At 41.6% G+C, this 20214-nt stretch overlaps 2 protein-coding genes across 2 annotated transcripts; one reads left to right on the forward strand and one right to left on the reverse strand.

The window, feature by feature from the left end:
* Positions 1 to 499: 499 nt before the first annotated feature.
* On the forward strand, positions 500 to 13156 carry LOC138594564 (uncharacterized). Its single transcript, XM_069665699.1, has 5 exons — positions 500 to 750; positions 6312 to 6608; positions 6706 to 6816; positions 10304 to 10371; positions 12846 to 13156. Exons 1-5 carry the CDS (start codon positions 573 to 575, stop codon positions 12942 to 12944), a joined length of 753 nt encoding a protein of 250 aa, XP_069521800.1. The 5' UTR covers positions 500 to 572; the 3' UTR covers positions 12945 to 13156.
* Positions 13157 to 15929: 2773 nt separating this feature from the next.
* On the reverse strand, positions 15930 to 19075 carry LOC138595272 (CD209 antigen-like protein C). The gene is made up of 6 exons (XM_069666637.1): positions 18974 to 19075; positions 17405 to 17539; positions 17132 to 17293; positions 16649 to 16788; positions 16471 to 16577; positions 15930 to 16201 (listed from the first exon to the last, which is right to left on the reverse strand). Exons 1-6 carry the CDS (start codon positions 19044 to 19046, stop codon positions 16027 to 16029), a joined length of 792 nt encoding a protein of 263 aa, XP_069522738.1. The 5' UTR covers positions 19047 to 19075; the 3' UTR covers positions 15930 to 16026.
* Between the last annotated feature and the right edge of the window lie 1139 nt (positions 19076 to 20214).

Here is a 20214-nt window from a genome sequence, read left to right on the forward strand (position 1 = left end):
CTGAATCATCATTTTCTCATTGTGTCAAAACAGCCTTTAGCAAAAAAGACAGACTATGATAGTCACAGCATTAATTTAGAACGGTGAACAGGATCAGAATTGAGCGTTCACCCAGCTCATGTTATAACTGTGAATATGTTAAAGGGAAAGTGTCTGGTAATAATTCTTCACAGGTTTCCTAAAAGCGACTCTTTTCACATAAAAGTTGTCACGTCATCTTTTGTTAATTAAAATAGGATTATTGATATACATCCCGTGTCAGAGAGAGATGAATTGATCCTTTCTGATCTCAGTAGAAATGATTGAGGAATGTTTTAGTCCTCTTAATTCAGTATGATAAGGCTGTGATAGATGTTATTGAACTCTAATGGAGGTCATTATTGATAGTCAGTAGATCAGCTCTACTTTGTTCATCTCTGTTGACTGTTGTATCTCTACATGTTACAGTGATGGTCTCGTCTGCTGCTGAGGAGGTGAAGAGTGAGCTGAAAGGCATAGAAGGAGGATCCATCACTTTACCTGATCCTGTGCTGGAGTATGGATTTATTTCACTTGAAAGAAAGAATATTGCCATGGTGAAGGAGAAGAAATGTGACATATTGGAGGAAATTTACAAGGACAGACTTTTCTGGAACAACAGAACTGGACTCTTTACACTCAGAGGACTGCAGAGGAGTGACTCTGGTGTTTATGGTTTTGACTCTAAAAAAGGAGCTGTTTTCTTAACATCTCATAGACTCACAGTGTACGGTGAGTTACATTTACTTTCCCAGTTTACTGACCAGTGTGTTGGTGGTTGATGATGTTTTTATACCATCTTAGCCCCGTTTGTTACCTCAGCAGTCCGTATGTTACTCCATGACTTGGTCACAAAGCGTTTCCTACTTTATTCTCACGTGATCAAAACATCATTCAAATCAAAACATTAATTTATACCTTAACCTCAAAAGTTGTCTTTTTAATTTTACTGTTGTTTGCTTTAGACAACAAATCAACTTTTAACTGCAGAGTTTATGTTCTTTCAAGCAGCTCAGTCAGTAGAAATATAGCATCAAACATTAGTTTGTTGTTAGTTACAGTGTAACTAACAACATGCTCGGGTCACTAACGTGGCTAACAGCACAGGTGTGTCGAGACGGTTTGACACTTAGACTGTGGATTCATCTTGTCAGGTCATTGCATAAAGAAACAGTTGAAGGCCTGAACTCGCCCTGCAGGTCTGTGTTTTGGGCACAGAGAGCTGTTGGACATGTTTTTAGAAACCTTTCTATAATAGATGTAACATGTTCTCAGCTTTATAATGACTTCCAACACATGGCCGACCTTTTCATAGTCAGGTTGCATCACACATACACGAGGACACTTTGCAGATGTTCTTCTCTCTAATCTCAAAAATGCAGTTTATACAACAAATGAAAAAAAGCATATTACTCACAATCTTAAGGTTTTAAGATCATTTTGATCTGGACAGCTCTGATGAAAACGCCTGTCCCTGACTCGTTGCTTCACAGCAGCTTGAACTGATAATTATTTCTAATCTTAGCGTCTGTTTCTTTGAGCTGTCTGTCATGTTCCACCCCACAGTTTGTTTCCAGCTTTAACATTCTGGGTTTCCATTTTGTCACCGCTTTAAACTCATGAAGCAAAAACAGGAAACTTGAGGGGCCAACAGGTCACCACAGTCCAGTCAAAGCTCCTGCAGCTGCTCTGTGGCTTTTATGTCACGTATGTTTTCAGAGACAAACTGCAAACACAACTGTAAATGAATAACTTCTAATTAACTCGGCCGTGAAATGGTAACTGTCAATTGTAAAACAGAATAAGACAGAAAATAGGGCTGAGCGATTAATCAGAACTTCATCAAAATCGCAATATGGCCGCATTCTTTGTTAAAGGTGACGTGTGTGTCCAGTTGAACCATTTTAATTTAAATATTGTGCTGCAGAGATGTTCTAGCCGACACGTCATACACAGACGTAAGTATCCGATGTCTTTGTTTGGCACAGATCTCTGCCAAAAATCACAACATAATCTCATCAAATAATCCACAAATGAGTCAAAATAATCACAATTATATATTTTTAAAATCATTCAGCCCTTACAGGACAGAGAGGAAGGAAAATATTTGATTGGAAAATGATTTGTCTTTAATATTTTTTCTTAGTTTTGATTAATGCATAATTTGTCATAATTTTATTGTAGTTAGCACAAAACCTGCTGACTTTTATGTCCTGATATAGACCTATGGTTGACTGGAAGGTACAGGCAGCAGGGGAAGGACCCAGAGGGTTATCTCTCAATCGGAAGGTCGGAGGTCAATCCCCAGCTCTGTCAGTCTACAAGTCTGTGTGTGCTTGGGCCAGACACTGAACCCCGTATTGCTCCCAAAGGCAGAGCCATCGGGTATGAATGGGCATAGATCTGATTGGAGATTGGCACTGAGGCCTTTACCATCAGTGTGTGAATGTGAATGTGACATATTGTAAAAGCAGCTTTTGAGTGTACGCAAGAAAAGCACGACATAAGTACAGTCCATTTACAGTTAATGTGCATCCTCAGTTGAGTTTATATGTATGTGCAGACTTTAGGAACGTAACGTTACGCATGTAAAGCCACAGAACGAAGCCGTGCAGTTACAGCAGCACATACTGAGTGCATTCAGAGCACCTTAAATCTCAGCAGATCATCTGAACAGTAAAAGAGCGACGTGGACACAGCATCTAAGGACACTGGGTCACGTTTTTGTTCTTAGTCCGTTTTACACGGACGCAGATGATAAAACTGATCAGTCTGTAGGTATTTATCACAGATTAAATCAATCAATTAATGTATTTGTATTCTATTATCACTAAAGTTTTTTCCTCACATTTTCCATGATGTGAAGTATCCGGTCTAACTGCAGTTCCTGACTATACTACTGAAAGCATGTCCCAGGGAGCATTGCTCTGTGGAGACGTTAAAACTGGTTCAAAAGTGACGTTTATTCACCGACTATTTAAAGACGTTGATTAAATGTTTATGTTAAGAAATCTGCTTCTGTCACAAGATCACACATTCACACACAGATTAAGAGCAACTTTCACGTCGTATTTCATTTAGCAGCTAAAAGAAGTGAGCAGTGCATCACAGTCAACAGTTAGATTCGTTCTCACAAGAGCTGCATTCAAGTCCAACACTCGTCTCCAACGCCCTCTGAGGTCTCTTCTGACTCGCCTTCCTGCCAGCATCCAGCAGTTGTTCTGCCTTCACAGTCAGAGCTGCACAGCCGAAGTTTCTGCATATACTCAGTCTTCTTTCTTCTTCTTCTGTGGGGAAGGTTTCAAACTGCTCCCTTTACGATGTCTCTGAACCTTCTAGTTAACATCACACAGCCCATCAAGCGCCGTGTTTTTGATTTTTGTATGAAACATAATTTCGTCTTTGTGTAGACCAGAGTTCACCACCCGCTGCAAAATGACTTTGGAGAAAGGCCGCTACAATCATCACTTTGGTCACCCTTTCAGCTAAAGTGAACAAACGATCAAAGTTATAAAACAAAATTGTGTTTTGTGACACGTTGATGTCGTAACTGTATATTAGACAGTTGAAAAACTGTTGTAATCCCGGTTGGTGCTCACGGGGTCAGGAAATAATTACAGTAATGAAAGGGCGGCGCTTTACAGCCGATTTAAAGCTCAAACTCTGAACATAACCCGACCAGGTTAGAAGTGCAGAGGAAAGTTGCCATGGTGATCATGCCAGGTTAAAAGAGAGCCAGCTTAGTGACACAGAAAACTTTGCTCAACAGACTAATCTAGCACACTCCTCTGGTAACGGCCATGCAGGTGACCGAGTCAAAAACTCCAAGGGAAAAACACACGGCAACAAAGCTCACGTCATCTGAGGTGATCAGATAAACAAACAAAGGCAGTGGTCCAGTATATTTGCCGTGAGGCTGATGAAGGAAGTGGAGAACAGGGAAGGTCAATCGACTGCTGGACTGATTATAAATGGGAACAGGTGTGAAGAAGAGGAAGTAAGTCTGAGGACACGAAGTGTAAAAGATCCAAACAACCGCCTCATTTTAGAACTCTGCTGTTGTTGCCTCTGGGACACATTACACAACGTAAGAACGTTTTTCACTTCAAATGTTCTTCAGTTTTATTAGTTCATGAAAACACCTGAACCTGTTGCACCTGCTGTGACTTAAAAAAAGTAGTTTAGTTAAATTGAATGTGGGAGTTTATATACAAGTGTGCAATACAATATGACTGAGTTTGTCAGACAGTTATTTGTAACTATGAACAGCAGACTGGTTAGAGAGCGTCTCTGTGTTTGTGGTCAGTTACCTGTAACAGATGGCATCCGTCCATGTGATGATTACACTGACATTAACAGTCAGTATTGTGACCAAACAGGGGCCGAGACCTTTATTGTACAAGGACACGCTGCTTCACCAACAATATTGTCGGTGTTTAACAATGATGATAACATCTTTAGTGCTGTACATGAATAGAAGAGAGTGAATGTAAAAACAATACAGAAACACAAACAGTCAAAAATAAGCCGTAAGATTTCAGATCTAATGAGTGTTTGTGTTTTACGTATACTGTCTGTAATAATCTGCTGTTGCTCAGAATGTGTAAGGACTGTAAGCTGCTGGTAGGACTGTTTTTTAACATCGATATCACACCCAGAGTTGTGCTGTCGTACTCAATACCAGCACGCTGTGATTGTCTTCGGCACATGGCCTACGTTCTCGTGCCTATGAATCACATCTGAGCTGACATTCAGAATAACAGCACGACCTTGAGCGCGATATTGTTTGATTAGACATTTTCATTCAACCTTTATTTAAATCCTGAGGAATCATTGAGGGCAGTCCCTCATTTTCAATGTCGAGAGGACAACACAACAAAATCAATACGCACAAAAAAAAGAGTGGCAACAACACGATTAAAAACAATTACACACAAAGCCAGAGTAGTTTGTTATCGTTGTTTTAAACCGACCCGCAGGTACAAATGTGGGAAGTTTTAAAGTATGTTGCAGAGTGTTCCTTGTGAATGCAGCAGAGAAGCTATAAAAGTTTTTCCAAATACAGTGTTTGCCTGTGAGCGTCAGTCAGTTAGAGCGTGTTCAATATTGACTGAGAGACCGGTTTAGTAAGGAGGTGTCAGTTAAGGCTTTATACATAAATAAAAACTGATGTCTCTCACGTCTTCCTGTAAGAGGTACCCAACCACCCTTTTCATATAAGATGCAGGGATGAGTGGAGTAACTGTCACCAGCAATGACTCTGAGGGCGGAGTGGTAAATGGAGTCTCGGGCTGTAAGAGTGGAGGCAGAGGCGTGCAAACAACGTCACCATAATCTATTTATATATATATACACATATGAATCTATTTTTTTGTCTAAGCTTGCTGGCAAGTGTATTAATATGAAATTTGAATGTGAGTTTTGATCCAACCTGTAGAGGCCAGCTCTTTGTGGCAGATAGTTCATTAGTTTATTGTATAGTCACATACAGGGATGCGAGTCAAGTGGTGGTGGTGGTGGTACGTCAGCACCCGGTAGTGGTGAAATCAGCTGTTCACTTGGTGGGTATTGGATTTTTGAACTAAGAGAGGGTGAACGGGGAAGTCCCATTTTTTGCTGACCGCTTTGATTTACCGTATATTGAAATCACTACCTTTCCCCCTGTAAGTGCTTTGTTTTCAAAGAGCAATAAATCTACAGACGCAGAATTTTGGATCAGTATTTATTTACAGATTATCAGCCAGCGTGTCGGGCAAGGTGTTTTATTTTCCCTAAGACTAAGTAGGTTCTGGATAGTCGCCTACACAACCAGATACCAGGATATTTGCTCTCAGAGACTCGATTTTGTCCTGAGTTGTAAGATTTCCTACTCCCACCATAACCCTGCTGCCTTCATCGTCCCCGCAGTCAGAGTCCTGGGCGGAGCCGCTGTAACTCATCTTGGTTCTGTCCTCCCTCATAAAGCTGGTCTCTATCTGTTCAGGTCCAGTCATGTTCACTTTGGGGCTGTTGAAAGCTGTTCCTTATGAAGCTCCTGTCTTAGTCGTGTACACACCCCCGGTGCTCTGAGCTTCCAGTCCAATCATCTGCTGAGCTATTAGCTAACGGCTAATGGCATGTAAACAATCAGTCCATTAGGAAACTCACATTGAGCTGGAGGACATCAGAGGGAGATATTTATCCATAATATGATCCTGTTTTACTTCAAATCAAGTTACAATGTGAACTTTGTCCAGTGAGCACAAACTGGGGATGAAACTTAATCAAACTATTCTCATGAATCTCTTCTCCAGAGCCCGTAGCAGCTCCTGCAGTGAAGACAGTGCACAGGAGCGCAGAGAGCTGCACCTTGCTGTGTTTGGTGAAGACAGCTGAAGAGACGACTCTGCTGTGGTACAAAGACGAGGACATACTGAACCAGAGCAGCTCGGCTCTCTCTCTGCCTCTCACCGTACACAGGCAGGATCTCAACTCATCCTATAGATGTGTGGCAGCCAACCCTGCTGAAGAAAAGACTCTTCACGTCAATGTGACGACTTCCTGCACAGAATCAAACAACACAAAAAGCGGCAACACAACGGATAGACATTGTAAGACGTATTCTTACTCTCACATTTTAAAGGCTCTTGTCACAAACTGTTCATGTTGTTGTTTGTGTTTTTGATGTTGTGTGTTTTGTTTTCACAGATAAGATCATAGTTCCCATTGTGCTTGCTGCAGTTGTTTTACTCGTTGCCTTGTTCATCAGATGGTGGTTTTTCCTCAAAAACAAGAAGACAACCACAGAAACACAAGCAGGTATTTGTTTGATTAATCTCTGCCTTTGAATTAATGTATATATATTCATCTATAGATTTTCCAATGTATCTCTACTTAGCAGGACTGATCCTTGATGTAAGAGATCTTTTACCATGATCTGAGTGAATTCTGATTGGCTGCTGGATGTCCATTAACTCCTGACAATGGAAACCCACTAAGTAGTTCCAGTAAAACCGTTAATTGACCCGCTGGCTACTTAGTATCAGCCATCGTCCCAAATGAGTAACCACAGCAACAACAACACGTTTACAAGCTAACACCTAATCACAACAATGAGGAACTTTTATTTTAACCTTTTGGAGGATTATGAAAACTTTATTTAATGAGACGCAGAAACTAAAGTTATTTATCAGACTGACTGTAGTCCTTCAGTACCTCTGAACACCACAGGATGGCGCCTGTAACGCACAAGCAGCAGGAAGTACACTGCCCCTCTGAACCTTGGATCACATAAACGATCATCTCTCAGCGCTTGAACTACTTAGCTCGTTACTGAAGGCCGACTTTAAAACATGGCTGATTATTTTGGGGGAAAATCTTGATGTGAATTTGGGGTCAATAACACGGCTAGCTACAGCGCGTAGCTAGCTTTTCTAGTTATGTTTAACAACTTGACAAGCTAGCTAAGCGGCCATGTTATTGACGGTTGACTGTCAAATGTTTGCTTTACTTTACGACGATATGATCTTTTGGAACGACCGCCAACTTTTCAGAGCTTTTCGGGTCATTGTTTACAGTTTGACTAGCAACTTGAGAAGTGAGAATGGAGTTGAGAGACGTCGTCTAAGAGCATGTTAGATGCACTTACATGCAGATGTCTGTTTATAGAGATTAATTAAAGCTGTCTTGTCTTCAGATAACCACCAATTTGTTGCTGTATTGGTGCCTGTTTAGCTCTCCACAGGGACTGCTTACCTGCACACAGGCACAAACCAGAATGCTGCTGACACCAGAAATTGTGTCATTTGCCGACAGATTCTGCATTTAAATGCAGATATCTGATAAGAGAGATTAACTGTTTTTTTTGTTTTTTTAGAATTTATTTTGCCTCCATTAGATAGGTGAGCTGACGAGAGACAGGAAACGTGCGGAGGAGGAGAGAGTGGGGGATGACACGCACCAAACGCCCACAGACCGGGAGTCGAACCTGCGATCAGTTTATCGAGGACCACAGCCTCTGCACACGGAGCGCTCGCTCCACCAACTGAGCTAAACCAGCGCCTGAATGCAGATTAACTTTATGTCAACCAAAAGTTATTGAATTTAAATCTTGCTAGGATGCTGTTAGCTTACTTGTCCTATGAGCTGAGCAGACTAGATTTATCTCCCGCTGCCAAGTCATAGTTCAAGTCCAGCTCCAGTCATGTTTTAAAACATACAGTATAAATTGCTCTGCTTGAAATAATAAATTGTGTCTGATGTTTTCTTTTCTCCAAAATATGTTTAATTACCTTGTAAAAGGCGCCTCCTCCTCCTCCTAGGCCTCGCCCACTATGCACATTTCCAACTGGCCCCTCCAACTTGTTGAAACTTAGCTAGCTTGAAATGTAGTAATTAGTAGCAGTAACGTTAACGTGAGTAGTCAGTAGTGAGTTTGTAAAAATAATGGGCATCACCGAAGTGGTTGCCACATAATGATATGCATAGCGTCACCCCGTCCATTAACAGGATTGGCTCCTTAGGTTTGTGACGTCTCAAACCTGCCAATCTGAAAACGTGTTGTTCAGCCTGTCCTTGGTACACTGCAGGTTAAAAGCAGACAGGCCCAGCCATGGAGATGATGCTGATGTTGTGCCTGATGTGTCTTGTAGCTCTTGAAGAACACCACATGGAGATGTTTACAAGGTTAAACACTGGATTTTCACTGGAGGGGGGCTTTAAGAGCTGTTCTATTTACTGAAGTTGTGATCAACGTGTTCATTGCATTAGAATCTTATGGGATGATGATTATTTTTTCAGGTATTAGTCAAACACTCTGATGTTACCAGGGTGTTAAAAACACATGAAAATATAAAGTAATGGTGTTAGGACATCTCGTCCAGCGTAATCCCTTACTACTCCCTAATTTTACATATAAACACTCTAAACGCAGACAAGTTTATTTGGTCACACTGCTTTGAGGGCAAATATGTTGGTACCGCTCTATTCAGAGAAGTAGAAGTTCAGAGGGTGTTTGTAAACCACTTGATATGAAGGTAAAGATTTGAAAGAACATCTGACGATTATATGACATTGATGCTCTTTATAGCTGCCTTCATGTCGTGTGCGAGAGGATCTGCTTGTGTCATAAAAGACGTTGTGCTCCGCCCACTGGATTGAGGGGAACAGATGGTGATTTTGCTGTGGTTGTAAATGATAATGGAGCTCAGATATCACATGGCGTCATGGGAGAAGGCCATTAAAGGAGCTTTGTTTGTCAGGTGCTTTCCAGGTGCAGCAGCCCTGTAGCGTATTGATTTCGCTCTGGGACACTTCTCTTTATTCATGCAACACGGGGAAAGATCTTTTCTTGGTCTTCCATATACAGGGCATACTTCACAGGGTCTCCGAGCGCAGCTGTCGGGTACATTTTAAACAGCGTTCATGTGAGGTTTATAAACAAAGAGCCAACGCTGTAATTTTTCTTCTGACCAGTAAACAGAGCAGGCAGCTGCTGGACGGCTTCCCAGAATCAAACAGGAAGTTAGAACAAGATTTATTACTCCGGATGTTACAGCAGACTGACTGAAAAACCAACAAACTTCAATTCAGTTACAGATAAATGTGGTTTTATTCATGCTCTGTGTATTTAAGTTGTATCTTTATATAAAACATGAACATAGAAATCCCCTTCCCTGAAAAAGAGAAGTTAAATCAAACATCATGACGTCATTAAGCTTTCAAATAAATACATGCAGAGACACACATGGGGAGAGGAAAACGTCCTTCATACAAGATTCAATGATATTCTTCAGTAGTATGTTGGACATAGTTAGCGTTAAACTAATCAAGTAGTAACTTGAGCTGGGATCTGCTCAGTGCTACTTCAGAGCATAAACAGCCTGAGAGGAAGCTGAAGGCTTAGGAGGGACACAGATCTTGTTGTTTACCAGAATGGACCACCCATTTATCAGAGTGGAATTTCCCAGAAACTGAGATGACGGTGGGAGTAGAAGCGTAGCTCGAGACCTCAGCTTGTGTGAGATCACCACCAGGAATGATCCCTTTCGTCGCTTCCTGACGCTAACAGAGGCGTCAGGAAGCAGATAAAGTTACTAAAGAGACGTGACCCGTACATCAGCAAACTGTAGTTTGTGCATGTTTTGTTCTTCAGCAGTTTTTGTTTGTCTAAATCGAAATATTTTTTTATCCTCTTTTTGTAACTGTGAAGCAGGAAAAAGTGCTAAATAAATGACGTTTGACTAAATGACTAAATTTGAAGTCAAAGTGTGACCTCGTATATCTCCATCTCTTTGTATCTCTGCAGGTTCAGAGGACAGAGCATCTGACGTGGTGTATACAGAGGTACAACTATGTGAAGACAGACGCAGTCAGGTTGGTACAAACATACACCCTAGTTTATTATGATTAATGGTTATGGTGTTATTTCAGCCTACAGTGAACCTCCCACAAAGCAAACTCTCATGTCTGCTTAACTCACTGAGGCTTTGCATGTGACGCCAAACATCTCACATACATGTCTATCCTTATCTTGTTCCCTAGAAACTGGCTGCATGCAAATAGTCTGCATATCTTTCACCTGAGATATTCTCCAATAATGTAATAATGTTTCAGATGTAGGCTGCACTGGCAACGCTTTATGTCTTGTCTTCATTCCTCTGTACCAGAGGTTATACGAGGCAAACACAGTGTCTGAAGTGCATGCAGTGTTCAGAAAATAACAGGAAGTTAGTTATGGTATATGTCCCGCTAATCACAGTCAGCATAAGTCAGTAAAATCTGATCACAAAGACATGATACGAATCCAATGTGCCTTAACGAGTATATTATCTCAGAAGTAATGCACATAAATCTGCAAAGAAATCCTAGAAAATGAGACGGTTTTTGATTCAAGAGCTTCTTGTTTATTTGTATGTGCATCTACGTGCACAATGTAAACAGGACCTGCAAATAGCTCATTTAGCACAGTTTTAATGGCACACATTTGCCAAAATGAAAACCAACATATGTTTAAAAACAGGACTCGGGTTGTATTGATTTGAAGATGAGATGGTGGGTGCTGTTGTCCTGTCTTTTGTTTGATAAGATGGCCAACTCTGCTCCAAGCCGATGCAGTTTATAATCAGCTGAGTTTACCAGACAAAACAGCCATCGTGCAAACTAGCAAGGAGGAATGGATGGAGGAAAGAGATGTTCGTTTTGATTTGCATCTTCTAATTTGCCTACAAAGCCACATGCATTGCAACTGCCCAAATGTTTTCCTTTAAGAGAAACAGGCTGCAAATTCAGAAACAAATTCCAAACATATACAAGAAGAGAAACGAGCGATATGCATTAACTGCAGACAGATGGCAAATACATAACCGATGCAAAGTCAGAAACACACAAACCCAGTCACACTACACATCCAGTCACTACAAGGAAAGCTTCTCAGACCTGTAGGGGGCGCTGATTGAAGCAGCTTTATTTTCAACTAGAGAGAGAGAGACCAGAGAAGAGTGTTTCTGAGAGCGTCACTGACTGCTCTGCAAACACACTTTGTAACTGAATCATTTGATTTTGGAGAGACTTGGTCATTATTTATTTTATTTTATTTTTAAAAAGTCCTTCTGTTGGAGAGATAGCTTTGCTTAAGTGTTGCTTGTGTAAGCTAGTAAGGTCAGTTAGCCGTGCAGCTAGCACTAATATTAGCTGCCTCTGCTTCGGAGCTCTGAGTACCAGGGGAGGGTACATGTTTACACCTCTAACTAGAACAGGTAGTTTAGAGTTGAACGGCACAGGCAGGGGGGGTGGTGACTCCGCAGGAAATACGTTTAACATCAGGGACGAATGAGTCTTAGAGAACACAGGAGAGAAGACACAGGGAGGACGGAGGTTGGCGCCCACCTCCGGAGGCCTCAGTGAGGTTTCAGCAGGAACACTAGATTGCCAGGAGGTGTTTGCCAACCAAAAGCTCCTGCGTGTATTTTCTCCATAATACCTGGTTTTCCAAAATCCAGCTCCACTTAGCGCCCCCTACAGGCCTGGAGGCTGATTACTTAGTTTTCTGGGTTTGTGTGTTTTTGACTTTCGTTAGTGTATTTTGTTTGCTGATTATTTGTTTTAGTTTTCTGCAGCCCTTTTGTTATTTACAGCATGTTTCTGTTGTGTTTCTTCACTCTGTTGTAGAGTGATTGCCCCATCTCAGCCCCCCTATCTACCTGCTTATGTCTACATACATCATGGCTCAGAAAGTGACAGGTCTGAACCTAGAAACTCAATAACAGAAGGTTTGAGATAAAACAGTCAATACCAGGCAGAAAGATAAACCCTAATAAAGGCCAGGCCGGCAAAGTAAAGCTGGCAGAATAAATGCTGTAAACAAGGGTGTGGGCAAACCAGACAGTCAGGCGGGGAATGAGAGGAAATGGGCCAGCAATTAGATAAGCAACGGAAAACGGATGAGCATTAATGCAGCAGGGAGGGGCAGGATCTGAGACGATAAAAGAATTAGTATGTGGCAGGAAGGAGCTGAGCAGAAACAGAAAGCATACTGTGAGCTGCCTGGAGTTTTAATGGCGTAGCTGGTTGACCATCAAAAAGAAAGAACACACAGAACAATTCATTGTAAGTGACAAAATTAGTGATTCTACAGCGCGAGGTCCCGTATTAGGAGTATGATTGACAATAAAGCAGTGTATTTTCTAGGACGAGGCTACCTGTGATTAGTCACCGCCTAGGTGACTTGTCACCCACGAAAGATGTCAACTTCTAAAATACAGTCTGTGACTTCGTGTTTCTCAGATCTGATATCTGAGTTTGCAGTCAAAAGAAGTCTTTTCTCACGTTCTTTGTTTTTGTTCCTCCAGGGAAGAAATGTTCCAGCCTCATCAGGACCTGACGAGCCCTGCCATCTATCAACGCTGTATTCTAAGCTGGAACTGCGGAACATGTCTCAGAGCTGCTGACCAAACAACAAACTATCCACATGCATGAGCAACTGACTGATTCCGCAAGCAGAGGACAATATCAGCGCCTTATATCAAGCAGCATCCTCTGGGGCTTAGAACATAAACGTATTTGTATAGTCCATGCTGTATATACTGTTACGCTGTTTGTTTGCAGTTCAATAAGTGTTTTATTTTTTTTTAAATAAAAGTCGTGTAAAATCTTCCAAGTATCTCCAAGTGTCACAGAGGTTATCAAGTAAAACAAATGTCAATGCTACATTACAGTTTGGATCTAACGCCGCCTGCAGAGGTAGCAAATCTACGAGCTACAAAATATTAACGTTCTTCTCTCTGAATAGAAAAAGAGCTGAAGCGGAATCAATGACAATTTTTATAGAAATCGAAAGAGTAAAGTTGGGGTTAGCAACTTTGCAGGAACTAGCAAGAGTAAGCTACATTTAAAAAATATCCAAACAAAAGAAAAGCATCCCACACAAATTGACGATGCAGGACGAGTCCAGGACGACTGCTGAGAAATGGATGCATGCACTCATAACAAGTAGACTAGACTACTGCAATGGTCTATTCACCTGCCTCCCAAAAACCAGCTGTCCAGCGTCTACAGTTAATTCAAAATGCGGCTGCACGTATTCTCACCTGAACTAAAAAGTTTTAACACATCACACCTGTTCTTAGATCCCTCCACTGGCTCCCCGTCAAAACCAGAATTGATTCTAAAATTCTCCTACTTGTGTACAAAGCTTTAAATGGCCTTGCTCCTCAGTATATAACAGACATGCTAATCAGCTACAATCCAGCTAGAACTCTCAGGTCCACAGGCAGCGGCCTTTTGACCACCCCACATTCAAACTCCAAAGCAGGGGAGGCAGATTTCAGTATCTATGCCCCAAGACACAGGAGCGCCCTGCCCGAGGACCTCAGAGGGTCCCCAACACTGAACACTTTTAAAAGCAGATTAAAAACTATACTTTTTTCATCAGTTTATGTCTGTGTGCGTGTGTGTGTGTGTGTGTGTGTGTGTGTGTGTGTGTGTGTGTGTGTGTGTGTGTGTGTGTGTGTGTGTGTGTGCGTGAGTGTGTGTGTGTGTGTGCGTGTGTGCGTGTGTGTGGGAGAGGGAGAGTGAGAGAGTGTCTAAGTGTTGTGATACTGATATTTGACTTTTTATTTATTTCGTTTTGTACTCGTGCTCACGCTGTTGCTCTGAATTTTGATAATGAACTTTTGTGATTAAACCAAAAGGTGAGGACCCAGAAGCAGACTTCGATATAAGATTTAATTAAATAAAAGGCAAAAATGCACAAACAAAAACTAAACTCCAACAAAAGACAAAAAAGGAAAATCAAAAGACACAGAAAAAAATTTACAAACAAAACCAGGAAACAGGTAGTCCAAGGAAACACAAGGAGCCACGAGGAAATCAGGGGCGGCACGAAGATAATCCAAATTAGACACGAGGAACAAAATCACAGCAGGAAGGTCAAAGACGTAGACTAAACTCCACAGGAAGGACGACAATGAACTGGCACAGAAGGGTAGGAACACAGAGACTAAATACACACAGGGTAATCAGGGACAGGTGACAAAGTGACAAAGGAAAACAGGAAATAATATCTAAACACCAAAATACAAATCAACATAACTAAACTAGAATGACTCATGACAGTGTTTGCCTTTCACTTCATGTGAAGCACATTGTGTTGCCCTGTGTATGAAATGTGCTATATAAAATAAAGTTTTGACTTGACTGTGATTGGTCTGCTTGATCGAACCGTGGGAACTTCGGGGGACACTGTGTTTAATGCTAGTCTGTAGCTACATAAAAAAATAATAAATTGTGTCTGATATGTTTTTTCAACAAAATACGTTTAATTGTGAAAATGAGCCTCACAGAGCGATTCCCATGTCCAGCAGTGTGGATGCCTTTTCAAGCGCGACAGTATGGATGGAGATTATTACTTTAACACTGCAGTTCTAAAACACAGAACTAAACGGTAAATGGACTGTACTTATGTAGCGCTTTTTAAACCACTCAAGAGCTTTTACACTACATGTCACATTCAGCCACTCACACATTTATGGCAAATGGCAATCTAGTCAGTATCTATGCCCATTCATGCCCGATGGCTCTGCCTTCGGGAGCAATTCGGGGTTCAGTGTTTTGCCCAAGGACACTTTGACATGTGACTGCAGCAGGGATCTAACCCCCAACCTTCATACTGAGAGACGACCGACTCTACCACTGAGCCACAGCCGCCCCAAACTAGGCGAAGATCTTTTTCGTTAAAGGCCGTTTTGACAGAAAGAGTCCTCTAGTCCTAGTCCTAGTCTCTAGTCTGCTAATCAGTTCCTGATTAGCAGACTAGAGGACGATCCGCGAGTAGAAACGTAACTAAAACAATCACTACAGTCACTGAAGTTTCCATACCTGTGAACGTTAACCTCAGACCAACACAAGAAGCTGTTCTGCTGTTAAACACGCTGCCGTGCGGGATCCTTGCTGTTTCTCCGGTAAGTTAAGTGTGTGTTTTGGTTAGCGGAAGTGGCTACGGCCGCTTCACCCACCGATCTCTACTGCGCAGACTCTGGCTCCAAATGACGCCACCATCGCAAGATGGCAGCGCCTATCACAGAGGGTTATTTTAGCATCACTTTCATACAATGGGAGCAGATGGAGACGCGTCGTCCATCTATATATACAGTCATTGATCTGGACTTTTGAGTTTTCAATCAAACTCAAGATACTTGTGTCCTCGTGAAAAGGATAAGCGCTCAGTGAAGAAACCCTAATCACAATACTACCACATGTCCCTTTGTGGTCTCTGCAACCCAAAACATTGTTGCCGCCTTCAACAGACAGAATATTGCTACCGTGAATTAAAACTTACAACAGCGCCCAACAAACTTAGACCGAGTCCGTCACCTGAAGTGTTTTTAAATCATCTTTTACTGTGACATGAGTTCATGTTTCATATTAATGTGGCTTTTATTGCTCATTGAGAAAAACGTCATCATCATCATCAGGAGCCTGATTTGTAACAGGTTATTGAGTATGAAGAAAACCTTTTTTCTTATGAATTTATCATGACAGAAAGGACTTTTCAGTGTCCTTCTCACAAACTGACTGTTGATAAGCATTACAAGACTCAGAAGTCCATGACGTAGGATTCCATGCAGAAATATCTCCTAAGCTGTTAAAAGCTGCACATCTCTGAGTCTTTGCATAGATTCTTTGTGGAGATCCACGTTGCCAGTACCTACAGACGAAGTCATACAAATTCAAAGGGCAGACAGAAAGAGGCAGACAAAAAGGAGATGTAAGTCACTATGAATTTGAAAACATACAAACATATCTAAACACTTTGATTGTTTTTAACATATGAAATCATGATGTTTTATTTACTTGGAAACAAGCCAAGCACCAGCACTGCTACAGTTTGTGGGGATCTTCATTAAATTGTGTGTGTCCATTTCAATTTGCATGTAATTTCACTTTAGAAGGGTGGATTTCTTCTTTAACACTCACGCAGTTTGAAGTGAAGTCCCATCAGTCCACTCCCAGTGACTATGGCTGGATAACTGAGTCAAACCAATCCAAAACTTGAAATGACGTCCGAGTTTATTCAGGAACATCTTCAGGGCGAAAAAACCACCTCATCACTTCACATTCAAACATGAATTCTATAACAAAGACACATCCTCACCATCTCTCCTCGGCTGTTTACGATCACCAGGCCTGCTCCGTAGTATGAGCATGTCTGTTTGCTGCTGGACCATGTGCTAGCTGCTGTGTTAAAGAGATAACAATGGCAACCAAACATCCTCCATCCATGAGGGCATGTTCCTGAGGAAGCACACAGTGGTCACCTTCTGGAGCATGTAAGGACATAAAAACTAGCACAGCTGTTAAGTAGTAGTAAACTATAAATGTAGTGTATTAATAAAGCACACATCCGGTTGATGAGGAAGAGCAATCAAGTGCAGATTCACTACATGAAGGTTCGGGTAGCTATCGGAGCTAATAACAGCTGACAGTGGATGTCACACATGCATTGGATGTCTGGGAAGTGTGCTCCGTTTGTCGCCATGGGTGCCGCCAAAGAGAACAAAACTGAGATCTTTGAGATACTAGCTTTAATATAAGTTTCTTCTACACCATCTCACACACATTAAGGGGGAATCCTCACCAACACTCTTCGTCAGGTTGCTCAGCTCTTCTTTTGCACTCTTGAAGCTGGTTTGTAACTGGTCTCTCTCATCAGTCAGGTTCTGAAACTGGACCAAGAGCTGTTTTTTCTCTGCTGTGCGATTAGCCAATTCTGTGGTCAGCTGTTTACAGTGTCTGTCATCTGAGAAAAGGAGAAAAAGAGCAGAACAGAAGCCCCAGTCTGAAGTTTCTCACCCTTTTTCTTCCTCTTTCTGCTCTCCTCGCTCAGCTTTTTGTCTCATGAAATACTCACATCGTACCCCGACTCCGATGACTGTGGTCAGCAGGAGGAAACACAACAGTCCCAGACAAACCGTAGACACTTTAAAACGTGACCAAGTTTCATTTTGTGCTCCGACCACAGCATCTGTTCTCACAGGCTTGGTTCCTGCAGGTGTACAGTGAGCAGAGGTAATGACTCTCTGACTCAGGGAACTCAAACCATCTCCACAAACACTCTGAATAAAAAATAAAAAATATACCAGCTGGATTGTGGTTTCTCTTGTAGTTCCTCTTATTGTGTTTTTTATCATCATCATGTAAAGGAACCACAGAAGTGTCTGGAAACATGTTTGTCTCAGTTAAAGTAAAGGAACGCTGTAAAATGCTGCAATTATAATCTGAATATTTTCTGCATTATTAAAAGTAAGTAATGCTTTTCACCCTTTAAAAACCAGGATAGCTGCACGGTTTCACATTTAATTGCCAAGAGAAACTTTAGTTTATTTATTTAGTTTATTTTGTCAATCAAGCCTCCCTCCTGTGTTTGATGTTCTACTTCCTGCCTTTGTGTGTTTTCCCGCTCATGTGATTATGTGCCCTGCCCTTAACGTTTTGAGGAAAAATAATTGCAAGATCTGAGATCTGAGGACCAGATGCCGATAACTTTATTCGAACTCTAAATCAAGACGTTAAAAAGGTTCTTGAAAAATTCAGTTGTTAAAGCGCCACCTTGGGGTCAAATTGTGTCATTGTTAATATTTGCTGGAATCTGTAACCAACCTGACTGTAAATAAGAAAATGAACATAAACAATAGGACCCCAGCAGCGAGTGTTGCTGCTTGGCCCCTTAAAGCTGGATAAATGTCTTAAAATTAATTAATTAGTCTAACCAACAACACAAAACCGTATCCAATTTACTATCCTATAAGAAGAAGTAGGTACGAGCTCGTTCTTCATGAAGAAGCTTGACTGAGGAAACATATTGGGTAGTTTTGCTCGTATTATTGTTTGCAAAATCGATCCACACAGGATCTATAACGCTCATCGTGGACTGACCGCCAGTTAATCACAGGGCTGACACATCGAGACCAAAGACCACATGACAGCTCCCTAAAAGTGAATCGCCCCCTGCTGACTGGCTGCAGTATAGGTCATATAGCCCGCCTCCTCCATGTTAACAGATGGGACATGAGTCAAACTATAAAATCAAAATACACGTAAAATACATTTTTCTCAAACATGGTTTCTGGCATTATAGTTAGTTCTTATCCTGCTGATTATGTCCAAGAGTTAATTTTTCTGACAAGTTTATTTTTAATTACTTATTTGATGCTGTCAAAATGATGATTGACAGCTCTGTTGACCAATACGGCTCCTGCAGCCGATCAGTTCCGGATTAGCAGAGTGGAGGACGATTGGCGAGAGGAAATGTGACTAAAACAATCACTACAGTCAGTGAAGTTTCCATACCTGTGAACGTTAACCTCAGACCAACTACTGTTTTGAGTCTTCTTTTTATGTGTGTGTGTGTATTAGGTCCAGACTAACTCACGAACTATCAGAAAAAAAAGCATTGTACACTTTTATTTTACAGACTTACCAGTTTCCTCTGGTCCCAACGCGTCACCTCGCAGCTCCTCTATGTTCAAATAAATCAGTTCTTCTGGCTCCATCACAGCAGCTCTGTCAGTCTGCTCACAGATCTCGGCTGTCCGTCAGAATGAGCCGAAATGAAATCTGCGGCGAAGCAAACACAGGCTTACATAGGGGTTTCTGTTCCTTATCTTCCTATCGATGTTTATATTTGTCAGAATGCAGGTCATATCTGCCCAATTTTATCCAGTTTTTTCTCATATTTACCAGTAATTTAATATATTTTCCATGGACGACTGGAATGATTCAGACTGGAGTACCACAAGGCTGCGTCCTGTCACCTTTGTTGTTCACATTGTTTACTAATGATTGTATTAGTAATGAGGATAACTTTACAGTAATGAAATGTGCAGACGATGTTGCTCTGATTGGTCTTTTAAATGACAATGAGGCCAATTACAGAGCTGGGATAAACCATTTTCACAACTGGTGTCTCGATAACACACTGATTTTAAACGCTAAAAAAAGTAATGGTAATGGTAACAGACCCACTGCACCCATTTTGGTCTGAATATGCACTTTAAACTTCAGAGGGCAGGTACAGGATGCCCAGAGTGGGGACCAGAGACTGTATAACAAGAAGGAAGACACGTCTCCATCACCTCTCATAGCCTCGGTAACGATGCCCTGCCCATTCCGCTAACCAAAGGACACATTTAACTTACGTGTCTGAAGCAGATATTCACACTTATGGAAGTTCAATGACTGTAGTGTTAGTGTTGGTTTTGTCTCCTCTCGCCGTTCCTCCTCTACTCTGCTACTCGGGAACAGAACACTGCAGGCCCATTTGTCAACAGAGCTGTCAATCATGACAATCACCCCCTTTTTATAGCATCAAATAACTAATTAAAAGTAAACTTGTCAGAAAGATGATCACTTGGACATAAATCAGCAGGATAAGAACTAACTATAATGACAGAAACCATGTTTGAGAAAAATGTATTTGACGTGTATTGGCGGTTACAGCTGGCTCGGGCATCATGGAAGAGGTTGCCATAGGTTGCATATCATGATGTGCATCGCGTCACCCCGTCCATTAATGGGATTGGCTCCTTAGGTTTGTGACCTCTCAAACCTGCCAATCTGAAAACGTGTTGTTCAGCCTGTCCTTGGTACACTGCAGTTTAAAAGCCAACAGGCCCAGCCATGGAGATGACTGCTGATGTTGTTCCTGATATGTCTTGTAGC

The sequence above is a fragment of the Semicossyphus pulcher genome, unplaced genomic scaffold, assembly GCF_022749685.1.
Source record: "Semicossyphus pulcher isolate SPU_LCO1_2020_fin unplaced genomic scaffold, fSemPul1.0.p SCAF_17, whole genome shotgun sequence".
NCBI lineage: Eukaryota > Metazoa > Chordata > Actinopteri > Labriformes > Labridae > Semicossyphus > Semicossyphus pulcher.

What these genes read in the sequence shown, in the direction of transcription:
- LOC138595272 (XM_069666637.1), bottom strand. Translation starts at nt 19,046, where the DNA reads ATGGAGCCAGAAGAACTGATTTATTTGAACATAGAGGAGCTGCGAGGT. An exon ending in GTTGGGACCAGAGGAAACTG is followed by an intron (nt 17,540 to 18,973) that starts GTAAGTCTGTAA and finishes GTACACCTGCAG; the next exon opens with GAACCAAGCCTGTGAGAACA. An exon ending in TAAACAGCCGAGGAGAGATG is followed by an intron (nt 16,578 to 16,648) that starts GTGAGGATGTGT and finishes TTCGCCCTGAAG; the next exon opens with ATGTTCCTGAATAAACTCGG.
- LOC138594564 (XM_069665699.1), top strand. Translation starts at nt 573, where the DNA reads ATGGTGAAGGAGAAGAAATGTGACATATTGGAGGAAATTTACAAGGAC. An exon ending in TCATAGACTCACAGTGTACG is followed by an intron (nt 751 to 6,311) that starts GTGAGTTACATT and finishes TCTCTTCTCCAG; the next exon opens with AGCCCGTAGCAGCTCCTGCA. An exon ending in CAACACAACGGATAGACATT is followed by an intron (nt 6,609 to 6,705) that starts GTAAGACGTATT and finishes TTGTTTTCACAG; the next exon opens with ATAAGATCATAGTTCCCATT.